Source organism: Mustela lutreola, chromosome 4 (assembly GCF_030435805.1).
Source record: "Mustela lutreola isolate mMusLut2 chromosome 4, mMusLut2.pri, whole genome shotgun sequence".
Lineage (NCBI taxonomy): Eukaryota > Metazoa > Chordata > Mammalia > Carnivora > Mustelidae > Mustela > Mustela lutreola.
Genome location: NC_081293.1, coordinates 39,578,998 through 39,594,857, shown reverse-complemented (window position 1 = coordinate 39,594,857; position 15,860 = coordinate 39,578,998). Strand labels below are relative to the sequence as shown.

The following is a 15,860-nucleotide window of genomic DNA, read 5'->3' as shown; positions in this document are numbered from 1 at the left end:
TGCAGTCTACTAGTATCTTATGAAGTAGTTTTTAATGACAAGCAGGGGAAAAAGTAAGATGTCGGTGCTGTTCAGACTTGAGCGTGAAGCTCAACCTTTTAGGTTAAATGGTCTTGCTATTTAAAATATGAAGTTACCCTGGTAGCTGTCCTGTCTGAAAGCCTTAGTTTTGAGATTTATTTACTTTTCTGTTTCTGTCTCTGAAGATTAACCGCCCCCCCAAATTTCTTGTCCTTATAGAATAGTTATTTTTTAAAAGTATGGAAGATGAAGCAGCATCTGAAATTTCAGATGGTGGAGGGGGCCTCTCAGTGTTCTGACATATATGCATTCTAAGTCCATTTCCCATGCTGACATTGGCCTTTAAGTTTTTTCTTTCCTGTTAACAAAATTAATGAACACTTGTAGAAGAGATTGGAATAGATAAAAAGTACTAAAGTGAAAAAATTAAGACCACAAAAAATCAACTATAATTCCACCTCCCCAAATTAACCAGCCATTGAACATTTTGCCATATTTCTTTCTAGTTTTTTTTTAAACTTTCTGTATGTATATATTTGCAGGCTGCATTTTTCTTAATATTAGTTTATTATTTCATAACTATTTTAATGGAATCTTTCAAATTTCTAGAACAGAACAGATAGTAACCACAAATGCTAGTAATATGCACCACTTTGCATTAGCAGACTTTAATATTTTTCCATATTTGTTTCAAAGGCACCAACTTTTCATTTTTTACCTGAACTCGAGATATTTTGGGTGAGGGCCTCTCTTTGTATATCTGTATTTTTATTCTTACCTGGAAAGTATATATCTGCATGGATGTGTAGGAGTGTTACTAGATGTAGTAAGAAATAGCAATGTTACTTTGTTTTTTTCCCCTGTATGGGTAAGCTTTAAGTTCTTTTCCTCACTGACTCATGTGTATGGAAGTATGTATATATACATTTGTGTTTTGTGAATGTAAAATGAGCCTTACATGTAATTATGGATCAGTTTCTTGCCTCTGTATTTTATTATGATTATCTCTATGCCAGTCTCCCAATATTAAATACTGTGGATTTCGAATAAGTCTTACTAGGACACATTCCCATGTCTTCATTTTAATAGTTAAGTAGTTAAAAAGTAAAAGACATCACAGTGAGTTACTGGAGCCATAGCTCTCTTGGAAAAGAGATGCCTGCCTGCGCGTGCTGTACAGGTCAATCAAACGCCTGGCCTTCTGGCAAATATTTGGTGGGCTTGGCTTACCTGCTTTCATATAATCGGGATAATAAAAGTTTATCAACAATTTTATGCAACAGGATGAAAAACAACTTTTACCATTTCCATTGCTCAAAGTGTTAAAACTCTTGTTACCTAGTAGGTAAGTTCTACCAGTTGGCATTTCCAGTAGCCTCATGTTTAAGTACCTGTATCATTGCACTTGTCAGCATTAGGTATTAGGTTACATCAAAAGGTATGAAAATGGTATCTTAATTGTTTTTGTGACTCTTTCATCAACCAGCCATGAGATTGAACTTTTTTTCATGTTTCTTAGTCTTTTTATCTTTTGTATCTTTTTAAGTTTAGTATTTGGTGCATTAACTGCTGCTTTTTGACTTTTGTCTTTGGCTGATGGCCTCAGTCATTTGTTGAATGATCGTTTCTCCTCTGTCTTTGACTTTTTATATTGAGTGTTGAATTTGTATATTGTATATTGCATGGTGTTGCAAATATTTTGACTGTTTAACAGTGAATTTGCTTCCACATGTAGCGTGTATATGATGAAGAGGTGGAGGAACCGGTGCTCAAGGCTGAGACAGAAAAAGCAGAACAGGTACTGGCACTAAATCTCTCTTCTGTTGAGTCTTGACTTAGGGAAAGAAAGTGGTGCAACTTTGTAACGTGGCTGGTGGGGGATTGTGGGCAAGAGGATGGTCACTAGGGGAAATGCAAAGGCTGCTCCTGATAGCCCAGGGGTTAAATTTTTTGGTTTGTTTCTGAAATTTTGTATAGTAAGAAATATATAAAGTTTCTAAATTCTGGCTTCAGAGCAGAGCACAGGTCAATGGAGATTTTTTGTAAAAGACCAGATAGTAAATGTTTTAGGTTTGTCTGGCTACATCTGTCGCTTTCCCTTCTTTCCCTTCTTCTCTTTCTCCTCCTTCCTCTCACACCCTTAGAAAATGTAAAAACCATGGGGCGCCTGGGTGGCTCTGTCGTTAAGCCTCTGCCTTCGGCTCAGGTCATGATCCCGGGGTTCTGGGATCAAGCCCTGCATCGGGCTCCCTGCTTGGCAGGAAGCCTGCTTTTTCCTCACCTACTCCCTCTTCTTGTGTTCCCTCTCTTGCTGTCTCTCTCTCTGTCAAATAAATAAATAAAATCTTAAAAAAATATATGAAAACATTCTTACCTTGAGGGCTATACAAAAGCAGGCCACAGACTGGTCTGTAGGTTGTGAGTTCTTTGAAGACCATGTTTCCCTGTTCTTTCATGACAGCCTGGATTCCTACCAGTTGGAAATGACAGTGAGACGAATGCTAGTTTAATCCACACACATTTGAGTGCCTCCAGCTCGCCACAGGATGTGTTAGTAGAAGGCATGGAATGCTCAGAGAGCATGTATTGACTCGCCTAAGATTGCAGGGAGCTGGTGACTTAAAGGCTTAATCCTCAGGAGCTTATGGTCTTGGTTGAGGCACTAGGGAATAACATGTCAGAAGTGCTAACTGTTCTCAAAGTTCAGATGAGAAGGGCTGAGTGATATAAGCAGGGAAAACCTACAAGGATATGATGTTAGCTAGGTGAAGGAAGAAGGGCCAGATTTTAAGGCCATTTCAGTGAGAGAGAATGCCAGCAGCTGAAGTTCAGTGTTGGGGTATGTGTTGGTATTTTATGGACTATGTTAATGGAAGATACTGGTGGCTAGGCAGGAAGAAGGAAAAGGGAGTGAGGGGTGGGTACTGGAGGGCTATCCCTGGCTGTTGCCACACCATGGGCCAGAGCATAGTTAAGACATTCTGGGCTTTCTAGTCCCTTGGCATAAGCTGTACCTTCCACTTAGGAAAGCCCTGGAATATCAGATTATACTGGGAGTAGCCTCGGCTCAGCTCTAATTTACTGAGAAAATACACATCACTTGAAAAAGTTGGTATTCTGTGAGTAACTGTTGCTCAGATGAAACAGTTAAGATAGGATGTCAGACACCACCCATACTTCTGCCTATTCTCAGCTTTTAAAAAAGTTACTTTTAATGATTCTCAAACAATTTGCTAACCATTTAAATTTGAATGCAATGGATATGGTTACACCAGATCTGGTTCATTGTGAAGTGATGAGTGTGTAGTGCATTATTTTTAAAAAGTTACTTTATATTTACTAAACAAACACGTTTTCACACAGATAGTGCACTGTTAGCTATTTAACTGGAACCAAGGATACCAGAGTGGAAAAAAGATGCAGCCAGAACAAAAAAGCCCCATTAGAAAGACTTCCATGGGGCACCTGGGAGGCTCAGTGGGTTAAAGCCTTTGCCTTCAGCTCAGGTTGTGATCCCAAGGTCCTGGGATGGAGCCCCGCATCGGGCTTTCTGCTCAGTGGGGAGCCTGCTTCCTCCTCTCTCTCTCTACCTGCCTCTCTGGCTATTTGTAATCTCTATCAAATAAATAAATAAAATCTTAAAAAAAAAAAAAAAGGAAGACTTCCATACTTGAGATAAAAGTGTAAGAGACTCATAGGTTTTCCCTTTGACCCTCATAACAGCATTGTATGGTTTGATTCTTTCTATAATTTATATCAGCTTCTAGAATATTTATGAAGAGGGGAAATGACATGAATTTTTTTTTTCAATATTTCTCACAACTGAAGACACAGTTGATGAGTGAGGGGACTGTCACTGAGAACTGCTGTGGTAGAAAATGGAGGCCTGTGGAGTATTTTCAGCAGCTTGGTTATACGTACAGACATTCATTGGGGGCGTTGTTTTAGGATCTTGTACAGGATAAGTCCGAGATGGAACTGACTCTCTCTTGGTTTGAAACAGATTTATAAAATAGCCATAATTACTAGGTTTTGGTTTTTGTATTTTAACTAGTTGAAAAATGACATCTCTGGCTGGAGTATTTCTAAAGTCTTAACTTCTGAATTGTCCAAAGACACATTAACCAGAGTTCATGGGATGCAGTTATTACGAACCTGAAAATCTAGGCCCTTCATTCCTTCAGTGGCAGGGGAGTGATGTACCATTCATGGGCAGGGGATTTTTGCATAGGTTACTTAGCTGAACCCTTGTACCAGAGTTGTGCTTTTGTTTCTGTAGGTGGTGAACTGGGAACTTCGGGATCTTAGGTAGTTCGATCCATGTCTGGAAAGTGACAAATTTGGGTTTTAAAACCTACTTCAAGGTCTCTTGAGACATTCAGCAGAATCTGACTTCTGTTAACATTTTTAATTGATTTGTTTTATTGTGTTTTATTAGGGTGGTATCAATATTTTGGAGATCCATGCTGAACAGTATTTTTTTGTAGGAGAAGACCCGGGAACAGAAAGAAGTAGATCTGATTCCTAAAGTTCAGGAGGCTGTGAACTATGGTTTGCAAGTACTGGACAGTGCATTTGAGCAACTGGATATAAAAGCGGGAAACTCAGACTCTGAAGAAGAAGATGCTAATGAACGGGTGGAACTGATCCTTGAACCCAAGGTAAAGACATTCAGTTCATATATTTATTTTTATACTTGTGTTTGGGTGCTTTACTTGGGGACAGAATCAGTAAGACATGGACTTGACTTTGAGGAAGCAGGCGTGGCACTTATCAACTTCACATTGCTTCTTCTGGAAAGACTTGGTTTACCTGAACATTGATACAAGGCAGCATGCCTGGGTAGGAGAGTACAAGGGTGTGGGGCATGGTTCCTACTCTCACAATGCTTCTTACAGCATTACCAGCTGGTGGGAGAGAGGAGGCATTTATATGAGTCCTGATCGTAAGTGTTCTGAGAGAGAACTGACTTCTAGCTGGAAAATGAGGGTACAGAGGAAACTTCGATTGTGTTTCCAAGTATGGGAAGGCTCATGAGAGGGGCAGATTGTTGAGAACCTGAAGTTCTCTGTAGCTTGCTAAGGGAGACTGCAGAAGTATTGAAAGAGTTAAAAAAAAAAAGCGTTGAGGGGCACCTGGGTGGCTCAGTGGGTTAAGCTGATGCCTTCGGCTCAGGTCATGATCTCAGGGTCCTGGGATCAAGTCCTGCATTGGGCTCTCTGCTCAGCGGGAAGCCTGAGCTCTCTCTGCTCCTCTCTCTCTCTGCCTGCCTCTCTGCCTACTTGTGATCTCTCTCTGTCAAATAAATAAATAAAATCTTAAAAAAAAAAAAAGCGTTGAAAGACATTTGGGTTGATTTCAGGTTTGGGCTAGGATGAGTAAAGCCATTATGAGTGCTCATGAATAGACTGTTAGCCTTGAAATTAGGTACTGCTTTACTATTACTTTCAGATCTGCAGAGCAGACATCTGGGACAGCACAGCCACTCGGAAGTTAACACAAAAGGTTGCCGTATTGATTTTGAGAGAGAGTCCTTGTGACACACAAGTGTGTTACGAATTGAAACATGCCACAGGGGTTCCTGGGCGGTCCAATGGGTTAAGCGTCTGCCCTCAGCTCAGGTGATGATCCCAGGGTCCTGGGATTGAGTTCCTCATCAGGCTTCTTGCTCAGTGGGGAGCTTGCTTCTCCCTCTGCCTGCCACTCCTCCTGCTTCTGTGCTCCCTCTGTCTTTCTCGCTCTGTGACAAATAAATAAAATCTTAAAAAAAAAAAAAAAAACAGAAAAAGAAACATACCACAGAGCCAATCTCTTCTGGTCATTCATTCTGCTGCACACTTCTTTTAGTTTAAGCTTCCAGTGTTGTACGGTGTCGGAGCCATTCCTTTTGCACTGGTACACTTGCTAGCTTGCCTTCCCACTGTAGAGATTATCAGTCAACTGTGGACCTGGGCAGGAGTATTGCCTGGGCCACACTTGTTAGTTCCAGGTCCTACACTGCTTTCTTTTCTAGTGGGAAGGCCTTCTAAGTCACGGTTAGCCCAGTTAGTACTTTTTTGTTTGCACTGTTGTATCTTTTTGTTTTTTAAGTTTTTATTTTTTCACGTAATCTCCACACCCTGCGTGGGGCTCAGACTTAACGACCTTGAGATCGAGAGTTGCACACTCTACCAACTGAGCCAGCCAGGCGCCCCAGTTGCTGTGGTGTCTTTAACCTTTACATTAACCTTCCCAAATTCTCTCTTGGGTTAAGCATCAGAATTGTTTCCTCCTGCACCCCTACGGTCTTTCCCGTACAGAAGAGAGGTGTTGGCCAAATGCCCTACTTTGCAAAGGACAAATCAGTTTTTTTCTATGGAGGTGAGAGGTTTTCCTGTGGTGAAGTGCTTTCTTGAACTTAAATTTTTAATACACGTGTGTTGGGTGGGACTTAGAAGATGGGAATGGAAGGGTGTCCAGCAGGTTTTCTCTTACATACAGTGTCCTTCATTTTATTCTGTTGTTTTATAATCTGGTTTTATTTTACCAACTTCATTTTTCTAAATTATACAGTGGGTGCTGCTGGGGGATATTATTCTTTTTCCTTCTTTGGGTCATTTTTTTCTCCCAGGTAGGTTCTCATCAGTTGTCATGTGCCTTTAGTTCATTTTGTTGACCATAGATACTTGCGTAGTGGCTCTCTGTTTTCCTCTTATCTAGCCCATGCTGTATGTGCCCTCTCCAGACTTCTCTTCGCTCTAGTGCAGTGTTCAGGAATCGGCTGTTGGTCCCCACCTTTTCCCACTCCCAAACCTGGACACACCCTGCCTCCCACAGTCCTAAAAAAGCATCTGGGTTATTTCCTCAGTGTGCTTCTTTGCAAATTTAGGATGATGATTGATGATTCTCAAGACTGATTGTTTGAGTGGTTGATTTTTGCTCAGCAGCACTGCATTTTAGGGGAGGAAGGCAGAGCTGGCCAGAGCTTTCAGTTTCTTTACTTGGTCCTCCTCTTGAACATGTTACTATGAAGTTGTGACCCTTATTTGGTTACTGCTGGTAAATTTTGTGCATTCCTTTGCTATTTTGAGTATAATGAGGCCCTTGAAAAGTGATTTAACATCTCTTGGCTATTTTTTACGTAAAGATTTAACTTTTTAAAAAGTCAGTGATTTTTTTTTTTTTTTTGTACTTTGCATCCTGCTGTTTCTTATTCTTCACTCTCATTATGTAACTTGTTTGGGGTAGTCAGATGCAACAAGATGTCAAATGGGAAACTTATTTTTCTTGTCATTTTTAAAAAAAAAGATTTTATTTGTTTATTTATTTGACAGAGAGAGATACAGCAAGAGAGAGAATACAAGCAGGGGGAGGGGGTGAGGGGGAAGCAGGCTTCCCACCAAGCAGTGAGTCTGATGCGGGTCTTGATTGCAAGACCCTAGTATCGTGACCTGAGCTCAAGCAGATGTTTAATGACTGTGCCACCCAGAGGCCCTGGAAACTTATTTTTCAACCTGAATATTTCATGGCTATTATCTTTCATTCTTTACAGGATCTATACATTGATCGTCCTTTACCTTATTTAATTGGGTCAAAGCTCTTCATGGAACAGGAAGATGTAGGTCTTGGAGAGCTGTCTAGTGAAGGTATTCTTTTATTCTTTTGAGCCATATATTTTTGTTACTTTGATCATTTATATCTTTTTATTTTAAAATAATTTGTCTTTACCTTAATGTTATTAGAATATTGCAGAGAACTCCTCTGTACCCTTCCTTCAGGTTTACCAGTTGTTAACATTCTATCACATTTGTTTGGTTTTTTCGATTATTTATATGTAATATTTTTTTCTGAATCTGTTTGAGAGAGGCAGACATCATGCCTTATTACTCCAAAATATCTCTGTGTGTGTTTTCTAAGATCAAGGACAGTCTTAAATGTATCCAGGGTCTATTATCAAAGTCAGGAAATTTTACTGCCATAATTCTACTAGCTAATCCTCAGTCATATTTCAGATTTTGCCAGTTGTCCCACTTATGTCCTTTACGGGCTCTTTTCCTTCTGGTCTAAGCTCCAGTGTGGGATCACCCTCTGCATTTAGTTGTCAGATCTCTGATCTCCTTTTAGTCTGATATAATCTCTCAGCTTTTCTTTGGTTTTTATAGATTTCACATTTTTGAAGCATGCCGGCCAGTTTTTTTCCCTTGGTAATTAACTTTTTTTGTAGCTAGTAAGTACCTTATGGGGAGATCCTTTAAGGCTATGTAAATGTTTTATTCCTCACTACAGTGAAGATACTTCCAGTTCCAGTTAATGTGTGTACATGCTTTTATCAAAATCTCTGTGATGCTCAGGTGTAGGATGTTTTATTATGAATATTGGCGATAATGCTTTTTCTTTCTTCTAACCAGAGGGGTCAGTAGGCAGTGATCGTGGCAGTATTGCAGACAGTGAAGAGAATGAAGAAGAGGTAAGGGCTGTTTGGTGTCTCCAGGTCATGGTGGGCAGGAACCTAAGGGTGTGTTTAGCAAGCTAAATAAGTATTTGTCAATTAACAATCTCTTTTCACAAATTTTTTTAATAGTAATAGCAGCCATAATCTGAGGTTTTTTATTTTTTCTTTGCTACTGAGTTTACCTTTTGTCTTGTGTACAAAAGCAAGGAAACTGCTTTTTTACCCCCCCCCCTTTTTAAAAAAAGATTTTATATATTTATTGGAGAGAGAAAGCCAGAGACAGAGCATGAGCAGAAGGAGAAGAGCAGGGGGAGAGGGAGAAGCAGACTGCTCTGCTGAGCGGGGAGCCCTGTGAGGGGGCTGGGATCCGGAGATCATGACCTGACCCCAAGGCAGACACTTAACTGACTGAGCCACCCAGGCGTCCCATTTAATCCCTTTTTTACCATTCCCCTCCCTCTCACCTCCCCATCAAGCCCTTCTCTTACCAGTATATTTTGAGGGGGGCAGCTTAGATATTTTGGAACAATCTACCTATAGTGCAGTCTTTGAGTTTCTATTTTGGAATAATTTTAGGGAAAAAGTCCATATTTAAAACTTGTTTATACTATAAATCCTAATCCAGAAGAAGGCTTGAAGCATTCACTTACATTTTCATTTTGCTGCTGGCTCTAGTATCTTCATATCTACAGAACATGATCTGACTCCCTGCTCTAGGGCCTTGACCTCTGTGGACCTTGACCATTGTTGTATCTGGGGTTGTTCCTTGAGACAGAATATTTGTTACTAATGTGTGAAGGATAGTTCATGAGTGTAGATTCCTAAAAGGAGATGGTATTATATGTATGCTCCTCTCTTCTCCTCCTTCCCTCTTTCTGCAGTCGGCCTCCCCTGCCCTCCTGCTGGCCCTCCAAATATAGCCCCTAACAGTAGGAATAAACTTTTCCTAAATAAACTGGCTCTAACTGATGTTCATTAGCTGAATCCTTTGCTTTTAGCATTTGATTGCTGTTAGGAAACACTGATGCTCCCCCTCTTGGGCCTGATGTAGTAGTTATCTTAGAGGGAATATAGAGAGTGGAGTCTAAAATGTAACATCACACAAACCAAGTTGTGATAGTTTAATTAAATGTACAAATATTACTTTAACTTCAGAGGTTAGCAATGATAGTGCAGATAGGTATGAGCAAATTGTTAGAGATGTTTAAATTAACCACAAAAATTACATGTTAGCCTGAATGGCTCTTGGTGCTACTGCCAACTCCCCACTTTATCTGCACCTTGATACTCCAAGTGACCAGTAAGCAGTACAAAGAGACTGAGTATAGATGTGCCCCAGAGTCTTAGACCTGAAGTCATTTCTCTGCTTGTGAGTAAATCCTGTATTAACAACAAAGCTTTTTTTTTCCCCTAAAGGAGTCAGATGAAGATTTTGCTAATCATAGTGACAACGATCAAAACCGGGTGAGTCTCATGTACTAAAGTGACTTTGCTTTTAAATTTTATTTTTATTTATTTATTTTTTTAAAGATTTTATTTATTTATTTGTCAGAGAGAGAGAGAGTGAGAGCGAGCACAGGCAGACAGAGTGGAAGGCAGAGGCAGAGGGAGAAGCAGGCTCCCTGCGGAGCAAGGAGCCCGATGTGGGACTCGATCCCAGGACCCTGGGATCATGACCTGAGCCGAAGGCAGCTGCTCAACCAACTGAGCCACCCAGGCGTCCCTGCTTTTAAATTTTAACTGAAGCATAGCATGTATTACTAAATGTATGCTGAAATTACTTTTGAGGAGAGTTGGGTGGGGGGGGATGGGTGAAATAGGTGAAGGGGATTGTGCTGAGTAACATACAGAATTGTTGAATCACTATTGTACACCTGAAACTAATATAGTATTGTATGTTAATTATATTGGAATTAAAAAAAATCAAATAAAAAATTACTTAGAATGACTTAAGGGAAAGTAAGGATTTATTCCTTATTTTTACTGCTAATTTTCCTTCAAGCATTTCATGTTTTTAAGTTATCACCTTGGGTTTTTTGTTTGTTTGTTTGTTTGTTTCATTTTGCTTTGTATTTTACCTTCATTTTTCTTAGAAAACAAAGAAGTGAAAACAAAATTGAGAAACAGAGTCTCTAAAAGAAGGCCCAGTTACTCAAGCGGAAGATTTCACATGAATCCCCTTCCCCTGTTTTAAAATTTGAGATAATACAGCAGTAAGGTTAAGGGACACTCAGAACGTGCAAATCTAATCCTACTCTGTTAACATAGCAGTCTTAATTTTTGCATGACCTTCTAAGGATGTATTCTTTCCTTAATATGTATATCTTTTCTGCTCTTTTATGTTAACATATTAAAATATTTTCTTATTTTTGAATTGTTTATATTTGCTTTATGAACTCCATATTTTAAGTATAATAATATAATGATACTTTCATCATTTCTAAATTTATATGGGAAGTAGTTTATTTCCAGGATTTTATTTTTTAGTCAGTGCTGTATTATGTTATTTCCGTACACAAAAATCTGCTTATATGAACAATTTCCTTAGGAATGAGATGGTATAGAATTAGAATAAAGGCTCTTGATATTATTGTCTCATTACAGATCATGCATAATGAGTTTCATATAATCTCATCAGCACTGGGATTATGATTTTTGCTACCGTAATATACGTACAGTGGTATATTGAGATAGTCCCAATTTGCATTTCAATTTCCTAATTGGGAAATATTTTTTCGCAAAAATTTTCAGCTACCAAGTAAAGGATTTCATACTTTTTGGTTAGTACTTGTATTTTCCCGGTTGTATTCACAGAGGCGATTTAATAATCGGTCTGTAGAAGATACTTATATCTATGGAACTTACTATTAAGATTGATAACTTCAGACTTTTATATAATACAATATAGTGGTTAAAAACATTGACCTAACCATTTATTTTATTGGTAAAGGCAGACTGGTTTTCTGTGCTCCAGCGAGCCTCAGGATTCCAAGGATTAAAGTAGCTTATAAAGTGCTTTTAGCTTAGTACCTCACACAGTTTATACAAATGATACCTACCAGTGGCTGCTTTTATAAAGATTAGAACTTCACAGATAAAGCTTAGTTTGGGCCCTCCAATCTTCATTATTCTACACTCTTTCAGAGGTAACAGATGTTATGATTGGGGGTGTAAGTGCTTTCTTTGCTTTTTCAAATGTATCTGTGTCCCTAGAAGTGAAATAGGTGTTTGAGTGGGGGGCAGGGAATCATGCTCAGTTTCTCATTCAGCATTTCTTTCACTTGATGCCTTTGATGCCTCTGCAGTTGTTACATCTGATTCCTTTTAATTGTTCGTATTCTTAGCAAGATGAGATTCTGCTTATTTAGGTTATCATTTCTCCAGTGATGGACATTTTACACATTTCAGTGTTTATTATTCTGTCTAGTATTTGCACTGAAAATACATCTTACGTGTTATTTGTTGTAGCATATTTATTGCTTTGGAACTTCCGCTGCATCCCCACCATCATGCCCCTTGTTTGACAAGCTGTGAGTGTTTTGCCGATAGGCTAAGTGGCAGTATCTCTTTCAGTTGGATGACCTTATCTCCTAGTTCTAATCTCGAGGTTTATGCTCTTAGCACACTGCACAAATGAGTGATGAAGAAGAGGATGATGATGGCTGTGACATTTTTGCTGACTCTGAGAAGGAAGAGGAAGATATTGAGGACATTGAAGAAAATACTAGACCTGTAAGAAAGACTACAGTTAACTCTCTTGACAAGGTTTTAGAAATGAGGACTTGTTACTTTTGTCATTTATGTTCATAACTATCTCATTTTGCATTATATTTTGTACATTTACACTTTTGAAAATAATGGTGGAGCATCACTAGTTGGCCTTACAAGGATCACTTTCTCTTCCAGTTGTTACAGTTTTACAAGTCAGATCGTTCAAGTCTATTCAGTTCTAGAGTTTGAAGACCCTACTCCTCTTCTCACCCTCAGTTCCTCATGGAAGCTTTCTTAATCTGACTCTTCCAGGATTAAAGTGAAATATTGAAATAAAATAAGCAAATAAGGAGCCTCTCCCTATGAAGGGAGTTCTCTTTCTCACATGATCTGGATAGGGTACATATGCTTACATTCATTTAGTTAAATTTTTAATCAGTTCAATTCCTTTGCCTTTGTTTACGTAATTTTGTTAGGCATCAAAAGAAACTATAGTAGTTTGTGTGTTACCGAGAAAGGTGATACTTTTCATCTTCTCTGCCTGTAGAAAAAAAGTAGACCTACATCGTTTGCTGATGAGCTGGCGGCTCGAATCAAAGGGGAGGCTACAGGCCAGGTGGAAGAGGAGCGAACAGGTACGTCACTGAGAGGAGTTGACGGGTCAGGGAGGGAGTGCAGAATCCTCTGCTGTGCTTCACTAAGAGCATATTTCCCTGTTTAATTTTACTGAGGTATGAGAGGCTTATTCTTTTTTTTTTGGTTATAGACTCTTTCATAATTGAACATTGTGGAACCCCTAAGAACAATGCATGTATACAAATGTGTATAATATTTTATATGGAGTTTCAGAGGCTTAATAGCTGCCCTAATCATTTATCACAGGCTCCAGATTAGGGTTCTCTTACTCAATATTTACTCCTATATTTGACTAAACACGAATGTACTATCTCATATATTCTAGTCTGAGCAGGATGGAATGATGTCAGAATAATTCTTTCAGGTTGAGGGTACTGACTGTAGTTCTAAGGTAGAGCTGAGACACAAAGTTGAACGTCCTGCTCTTAGCTTTGGAGCCCCACAGCTGACAGAAATAAGGGTAAAAAGTCAGTCTATAAATACTAAGGGTAGACTGTGTATGCTTAAAACTGTGAAATACTCTTCAAGCCTTATCTCCAGGAGAAGCAAAACCTCGGAAGACATTGAAGGAGAAGAAGGAGAAGAAAACTCCCTCAGATGGTAAGCCTTTCCCCTCAATTCTGTTACGGTAGGAGGCTCCTGATTCAGGAATATCACTTTTGTAATTCATAGAATTCCGCTTTAAATGCCGACAAATGGGGTCTGTCTCTCTACTCATTTCTAAACCATTTAAAAGTGTGCTTTGGGGTCCTGGGAGGAGATTTGTATGTGCATCAGAATGCTGTAAAGATTTGAATTACTAAGTTTTAAAGCTATCATCAGCTGTCTTTCTAGAATTCTCTGGATGTAGAGAAACTAGGGATCCCTAGCATTTTTTTTTTTTTAGCATTTATTTTCAATAAAGAATATATCAGAGCCTTTCATATTTAACAGTAACATCCATTACATTCCTACTTGTGACTGTGTCGATCTACAGATCTTTGTTCGGTCTGCCTTCCTCCCAAATTCTTGGTGGGGTAGGTCTTCAAGGCAATTGAACCAGCTACTTGCTTCCAGAGAAACAAATCTAGGTGAAAAGGGTTGCCTGTGGAATTCATCTTGCTTCAGACATGTATAGAGTTAAGGGTAGGAACCCAGAGAGCCTTTTAAGGGATTCATTGGACTGTTGAATGAATTTTGTTTGAAATTCCTCAGACTGCTGTTATGTATGTTACACTCCATGCCAGTCTCGGATTTGTGGTAAAGACTAACCCTGGAAATTTGAGTTCCAAACCCATCTTTTAACTCTCCCCCCACAAAACATTTCCCTTTCTGCTTGTTAGATGAAGAGGACAACTTATTCGGACCCCCCAAGCTGACTGATGAAGACTTCTCCCCATTTGGCTCCCGAGGTGGCCTGTTCAGTGGAGGGAAAGGACTTTTCGATGATGAGGAAGATGAGGTGAGTCCTTGGTAATCAATGAAGCTCCCCCTCGTGGTGTCCTGGGTTCACACTCAGTAGGGAAGAAACGGCTTCTTAGATCCAAGTTGTACTTTCTCATATTTTGAACTAAGGATCACAAAATGAGAAAATACTGTATCCTGATGCCCTTTGTTAGGTGGAGAGAGGTTGTTAGAGCGTTTATAGTGAATACTCGATCACATGGTCATTTGTTATTTTCTTCCATTATATTTAATTCCTGGATAGACCTACACTCTTTAAGACTCTGATTTTGCCGTAGTTTTAACTTTGAAACTAAATTCTGGCAGAGCAATAAATATGTTTCTTTAAACTTTACAAGGTACTTTTCTTTAGAAATCCTCAAACGCAGCTGCATTTTCCTTTTTTTTTTTTTTTTTTAATTTCATGTCCCGTACTTTCATGCAAGCAGAGTGACCTCTTCACAGAAGCCCCTCAGGATCGGGAAGCTCAAACCTCTGTTAATGCAGGTAAGCTTGCATTGAGGCTGGCTCTTCTTATTCGTGAACAGAATTCCAGAACTTAATTTCTCAGTAGGAAGAGGAACCCCTACAGTTGTTCCCCAAGCCTCGCTCGTTAGGCAGGAAGCTGTTTTATAGCCTTGGTCTAGTTAAGAGCTTCTGATTTTCTCTAATTCATGTCTTGTAAATTAAATCCACATCATAGTTTTGTCTCTTTTTAAAATTTTGTGTTTTTTAACATTTTAAAAATTTAAATCCAGTTAATTAACATATAGTATATTCTTGATTTTAGAGGTACAGGCCTACGATTTGTCAGTCTTCTATAACACCCAGTATTCATTATAGCACATGCCCTCCTTTATCTCTTTCTTAATAGAGAAGTCATAAAAAGTCAAACTGGGAAAGTTTGACTGTAGCAGTGTTGATGATATTTTAATTTAATCATGTTTAATTCAAAGGAGCATTTCTAGAATTCTGCATATAATTTGGAGGTCAGTAATTCCATTGTCCGGTGTTCATCAGAATTGTCTGTGGAGCACACATGAAAAAGAAAAAACTTGGCAAATTTTATTCATTCCATATGTGGTAGTTCTTGGGATTTGGGAATTAATTAATTGAAGCAAATGGTCTCCTTGGGTCACCAGCCATCAGATTTTGGTCTTGCTGTGATGCTGTTGGTTTGATGTCCTGCTGTTCCTGTTCTCTACTTCTTGGCATCAGTGAATGCTGGTTTCCCCTTCTTATTGTTACTGTCTTCATTTATTTGTTGTTGTTGATATTTCACAATTTTTGCTGTTCTCTTTGACTTGTTTGTTCTCCAGTTGGAATGCATAGAGCCAAAACTGTTAAGGAGGCCTGTTTGCTCTGCCTCTGCCTTCCCTTTGGGCCTTTCTCCTTCCTTGGCCCCTCGGCCACCCAGTGCTATTGTTTGACCAGACTCAGAGTGATCCTCCCTGGGAATCAAAGCTTGGATTTTATTAGTACCAAGAAAAAAGTACTGGGGTGGAGAGAAGAGTGAACTAAAGCTAAGGAGTTTTAAAATGGCTCTTTTAGGAAAAATTAGTTTTCAAAGGTCTCCCATTAGCTCTGTATTGTGTTGTACATATTTCAGTAAGGTGCCTTTAACAAGAAAATTCATCTT

General features: G+C 39.1%; 1 protein-coding gene across 3 annotated transcripts in view; it reads left to right on the top strand.

The window, feature by feature from the left end:
• The window catches only part of WASHC2A (WASH complex subunit 2A), a 55,460-nt gene that overhangs the window by 4,908 nt on the left and 34,692 nt on the right, over positions 1-15,860 (top strand). For all 3 annotated transcript variants that reach the window (XM_059169613.1, XM_059169611.1, XM_059169610.1), the window contains exons 4-13: positions 1,757-1,819; positions 4,509-4,682; positions 7,553-7,646; positions 8,409-8,467; positions 9,869-9,916; positions 12,074-12,184; positions 12,711-12,798; positions 13,328-13,399; positions 14,122-14,240; positions 14,671-14,728. In XM_059169613.1, coding sequence (XP_059025596.1) covers positions 1,757-1,819; positions 4,509-4,682; positions 7,553-7,646; positions 8,409-8,467; positions 9,869-9,916; positions 12,074-12,184; positions 12,711-12,798; positions 13,328-13,399; positions 14,122-14,240; positions 14,671-14,728 — 886 coding nt within the window. The remainder of the gene's footprint in view (positions 1-1,756; positions 1,820-4,508; positions 4,683-7,552; positions 7,647-8,408; positions 8,468-9,868; positions 9,917-12,073; positions 12,185-12,710; positions 12,799-13,327; positions 13,400-14,121; positions 14,241-14,670; positions 14,729-15,860) is intronic.